The 5,153-nt window shown below is 57.2% G+C and overlaps 1 protein-coding gene across 2 annotated transcripts; it reads right to left on the minus strand.

Moving 5' to 3' along the window:
* Nucleotides 1–280: 280 nt before the first annotated feature.
* On the minus strand, nucleotides 281–3,583 carry LOC127342989 (uncharacterized). 2 transcript variants are annotated; one of them, XM_051369055.2, is made up of 3 exons: nucleotides 3,260–3,583; nucleotides 785–2,777; nucleotides 281–663 (listed from the first exon to the last, which is right to left on the minus strand). In XM_051369055.2, exons 2-3 carry the CDS (start codon nucleotides 2,676–2,678, stop codon nucleotides 575–577), a joined length of 1,983 nt encoding a protein of 660 aa, XP_051225015.1. In that variant the 5' UTR covers nucleotides 2,679–2,777; nucleotides 3,260–3,583; the 3' UTR covers nucleotides 281–574. The 2 variants fall into 2 exon arrangements, with proteins under 2 accessions (XP_051225015.1, XP_051225014.1); XM_051369054.2 differs by having other exon boundaries at nucleotides 785–2,781.
* Between the last annotated feature and the right edge of the window lie 1,570 nt (nucleotides 3,584–5,153).

Below are 5,153 nucleotides of genomic sequence, written 5' to 3' on the forward strand. Positions count from 1 at the left end.
CATGTGCAAACTACCATGGTTGGCGGTATTGGGAGGTACTTCCACTTCGTATGACACTCCCATCACTCTTGTTGATGTTCATGTCCACAACGAGGAGGGGATGCCGGTGGCCGGAGAGAAGGAAGGTGGTGATGATGACAATCTTTGATGAAGTGTTGGGCTACAGTGGTGCCCTAATTTACATCATCTAGTGTGGCAACGGTGTCCTTGCCCTATTTTACTGGAGATGCTCTAAAAACATGTTTATATCTGGGAAGGTAAAAAAGCCACTGAATCCGTCTTGATTAAATCAAAGATTTTTTTTCTCTATAATATGACTTCTGATTTCAGACTTCACGAGTAGCGACAAGATTCTGACTGTAAATAATACTGACTACTCTGAAGCAGCTCTCACTACCAATCAAACAAATATCTATGCGATAGAAACCACCCTTCTTCACGGAGGAAAACAGAAACGAAAACTCGTTCATCAAAATCACTCGACGGCATTCGAACTGCCCCGGACCACGACGAGCTCGTACTATCGGAGCTTGTAACCTGCAATGCCAGCTGAGGACGCCCGATGTCGCCCGGACTAGATGAGGCCGTCGGTCTTCAGGCCGAGCGTCCGTCTTGGTGCTTGCGGAGTCTTCGCCGTGCTCGGCTTCACCTTCTGAACAGACCCTGAAAAGACAGGTGGCGCCCAATTGTTCTTCCTCAGTACACTGGTTGCGATACGAAATTGTACAGTCGAGGTGGAAAATTTGAGATTCGTGAAATGTAAGCAGAGAATGCCGTAGCTTACCTGCTTGTTTTGAGTTGGACGCCTTGCTGTCCGCCTTCTTCGCCGACGCCGGCAGCTTCTTGCCGTCGCTGCTGTCAGGCAGAGGCCGCACGGTGCCGCTCGACGGGTGGTCGGGCGACATTGCCCCGAGGCCGTTCTCGTCGCCGTACAGCGAGTTCCCTTCGCTGCCCGAGTCGGAGGCTAGCTTGTCCTTGGCGTGCAGCACGGCGGTGGTCTTCTCCCTCTCCACGACCCTGTACGCGAACATCTGGAACGGCACGTCCGAGACGCGAGCCCCCTCGCCGCCCTGCCATGCCGGGAGCCTCCTCAGCAGCTGCATCTCCACGTCCAGGTAGTCGACGGGTGGCGCCACGGGCGCGTCAGCCTGTCCAGCCTGCTCCGGGTTCATGACCAGGAATCGCTTCACGTACCGGAGCACGCGGCAGACGGAGGAGAACCCCGGCCGCTGCGCCGGGTCGGCGTGCCAGCATCGCTTCGTGAGGGTGGTGAGGTACTTGGGTGTCTGGAAAGGGAACAGCGGTCGCTCGCCGGCGCGGATGTTCTTGCTCGTCTTGTCGCCCTGCAGGTGGTTGTCCTCGAACGGCACCTTGCCCGTCAGCAGCTCGAAGCAGATCATCGCGAAGCTGTACACGTCGGCCTTCTCGGTGCACCTGGTCTCCCCGTCCGCGCCCTCCGGCTTGAGCACCTCCGGTGCGTACCAGATGCAGGTGTTGTCATCGCCGTTGGCATTGCCATTAGCAGACGCTTTTGCGCCGTACTGCCCGAACTCCGTGACCTTGACCTGCACGTAGCCGCCGTCGGGTTGCCGCGGCTTGACGAGCACATTGGACGGGTTCAGCTCGCCGTGGCAGATCCCCTTGGCGTGCAGGTACTCCATCCCGCGCGCGATCTGCAGCATGATGTCCACGGCGACGACGAGCGGGAACGGTGTCCGCCGCCGCGGGCAGCTCACCTCCTTGACGTAGCTCCCCAGGTCCTTGGCCATGAGCTGGTCCATGACGACGAAGTACTCCTTCCTGTCCTCGTCGTGAAAGCAGTGAGCGGCGTGCGCGACGTTCGGGTGCGCCACCGAGGACAGGAGCGCGACCTCGGCGCCGACCGCCTCGCCGTCCCCGATGATGTGCTTCACCGCGAAGCTCTCCCCCATCCATTGCACCTCCTTGAGGCGGCCGCCGAGCCGCCTGCGGACGCTGTAGTCGCCTCCTAGCAGAATGGACGCCGGGTGCAGCTTCCCACTGGGCGCGGCCAGGACCTCGGCGAGGCGCTGCTCGTTCCTCGTTAGGCGCTTTGGCGCGGCCGGGCCCGTCATTTCGTCGAGCAGCTGCGACAGCAGCCACCTGTCCTCCTTCCACGCGGCGTCCATCCGAGCAACGAGTTCATGGGTGACCAGGTATCGCTTACCGTGCGCGTGCTGGAACAGCTTGGGGTCGAGCATGTCCCCGTCGTACTTCCTGGCGAGCACCAGCCGCGTCCGCGCGAGGTCGTCCGCGTCGGAGCCCGCGTTCTCCCCGGCGGTCTCGACGGCCTCTACCGCGACGGAGACGCACCACAGAACGTTGTGGAGCAGGTGCTCGACGCAGTCCGTGCCGTGCGCCACGGCCGCGGCGCGCGCCCACCAGCTGCCGCGCGGGTCGAGGCACTGGCGGACGTAGCCCTCGGCGTCGCGGAGCGCGCGGTGGAGCTCGCGGAGAGGGGCCTCGAGGCCGCGCCACTTGGCGCCGCGCTCGTCGAAGCGGAGGCTGGCGCGGACCTCGCCGGTCACGGCGTCCAGCGCGTGCGCGCAGGCGTCCGCGAGGAGGCGGCACTGCCGCGGGTTGATCCGGAGGTCGGGCTCGAACGCCATGAGCGCGTTGATGGCGCCCACCGCCTCGCCGAGCTGCCGGAGCTGCTCCATCCCGCTCGGCGATCGGCCTCGCCGATACAGGGATGGATCAAAAGATTTCGCTCACAATTCTTGCCCTGTTTCTCGAGATGTTGGTGTGGGTCTCAGCCTCTGCCTGTGCAAAGATAAATAGTAAGGCTCTAGTGTGAATCTGTGCAATTTTCTTGTATGAACTGCGATTTCGCCAAGATTTGGAAGATCGCGCAAGATTAGGCAGTTGGTTAATGCACAACTAATCTGGACGATTTTTGAAAATGGCATAGTTGTGTTTTCTTCTCTGTTTCTTTCCATTTATCCCCCTCTCTCCGTCCTTTTCCGAAAAACTTCCGAATTATGGCAAGAGAAGAAAGGATACTCGTTTCACATATAGCCATGTACAGATTAACAGGTGGAACAGCTCGAATTTTGCCATATCAATACCATGCCATATACTAGAATTTTGCCATATCATCAATATCATGAGCGATCAAGAACGCGTGATTGAACACCAAATCAATACTAGTGCCATATCGAATTTTGCCGTGGATTCACAGGCAGGCAGATACAGAAAAGGAAAGAAAATAAGGCACGCGTGATCGAGCGAGGAGACTCACGAGCTTACTGGAGCGCCGGCGAAAGATGAACGGGTTGCTTCGGCAGGGGAGAAGCAGCAGGTACGTGGGGGTATGCCTTGGCTTTGCTTCAAGAAGCGGTCAGAGTTTCAGAGAGTAAACATTTCCGAGAGCTGCGACCTGTTGACGTAGAGATCCCGCCAACACGGGAGGAGTCTCCAAAGTGGTAGGAAAAAGACGACGGGGGAGAAGAAGATGGGGGGCAAGAAGTGTGTTGTTGTTGTTGTTTCGGAGTGATCTGCAGTTTCCTTAACTGCAGGTAGAGTTATGGGGCACGAACGGTTCGTTTTCCTGATCGAGCTTGGACGATGTAACCGCAGGGTCATGAGGGTTTCTTGCTCGAATCAAGCGTCCAACGGTTGCTACTCCCTCGTCAGTCGTCACACACGAGTGTGATAACAAGGTCGTCGATTTCTGTCTCGTCTCTCGTCACGGTAATGATATCCTAGCATATCTCCTGGTAGAATTTCTTGGCGCGTGCCGTTTGGCGAGAGGGGATTTGGCCTGCTGCACGCACACACACAAGAGACGGCACGGCGGCGACCATTTCGCAGCAGCTGCTACCGATGGTTGGAGTGAGGGTGATTTCGAATCCTATGCTGGCACCTTCTGGCCGGTTCCATGGCAAGGAGTTGCTTCGGTGCTCTCTGCTCCTTTTCTCTCTCTTTTCTCTTCAGATAATAAGTTTGGAGCCTGGTGTTCTTGGTTCTTCTTTCTTCCTGGTCGCCGAGGGGGTGAAGGGGAAGTAGAGGAGAAAGATCCCCTGGTTCCTATCTGTGTTGGCCCAGATCTTGTTCAACATCTTCTTCTATGCCGGCGTGGTGGCGGAAAGGAGAAGGTAGATGATGCTTTTGTTAAAAGATCTGGGTGGTCTTGGAGCTATTCTCGAGCGCAACACACGGTGGCCGCTGCTGCTGCCGTGATCTTTGGCCGATTGGGAGGCCCTTCTTCTACCTCCACTGCGGAGGCAGGTCCCTGGATCCTTCGCCGGAGCTCGACGCTTCAAGGAAGCCAAGTGGTGCGTCCCCGGATTCCTGGAGGTGGCCGGCGGCGGGATTGCTTCGTCGGAAGAGAGTCTTCGAGCTCGCTGCTCTCTGGTTTCGGCGGAAACGCCTGGAGATCGCCGGCGACTAGTGGCGGAGACACCCGTGTACTCGATTGCTTTTTCCTTCTTTTTTCTAGGGTGTTTTTTGAAATTAGAGTGGCCTTTTCTTCAAATAGTAGGTTTCTTAGGGCAAGAGACGAAAAGGGCCACTCTGCAATTTGTACCCGCTACGTGTTCTTTTTTTGAAGCTCCAGCGGGGTCTTTTGACCCCTCTCTTTGTGCAAAAAAAAAAAAAAAAAAAAAAAAGACGCTGACGACGACAGGCAGCAAGACGATCATAGAAAAATGATCCAGGAAAGCTTCCACAGAAGCAAGATAAGTCCACCATGATCTCGTCCGGCGCAAGCATTATTTTTAGCTGACATTGTGGTTGTGGCGGGGTTTCGCCAAGTGCCAGCCTCGCCTTGGAGCACTTTTTTCGCGCGGGAAGCAGAAGGTGCGCAACTGCAACTTCTATCTGGCGGCAACGCCGAACCGCCGCCCAGCTCGGGCACGCCGCGTGGCCGGCCGACGGCCCACTTGGTCCGTGGTCGTGGGAGTGGGAAGTGGCGGTGCGGTGGCGGTTGGCGCGTCCTAGTCCAGTCGGTTACCGGCTCAACCGCGCGCGCGAGCTCTTGTGCTGCCTTTCCGCCGGCAGCCGAACGGGCATCGCCTGAAAAAAAAGGGCGGCACCGCTTTTTCTAGGAAAGAAGGGCAACGCTATTTTCAGTGCTGATCTCGCTGTATTGGCATTTAACTCTTGGCTGCCATATGATCGTCGCGCTTGGAGTA

This window comes from Lolium perenne, chromosome 3, assembly GCF_019359855.2.
Source record: "Lolium perenne isolate Kyuss_39 chromosome 3, Kyuss_2.0, whole genome shotgun sequence".
Lineage (NCBI taxonomy): Eukaryota > Viridiplantae > Streptophyta > Magnoliopsida > Poales > Poaceae > Lolium > Lolium perenne.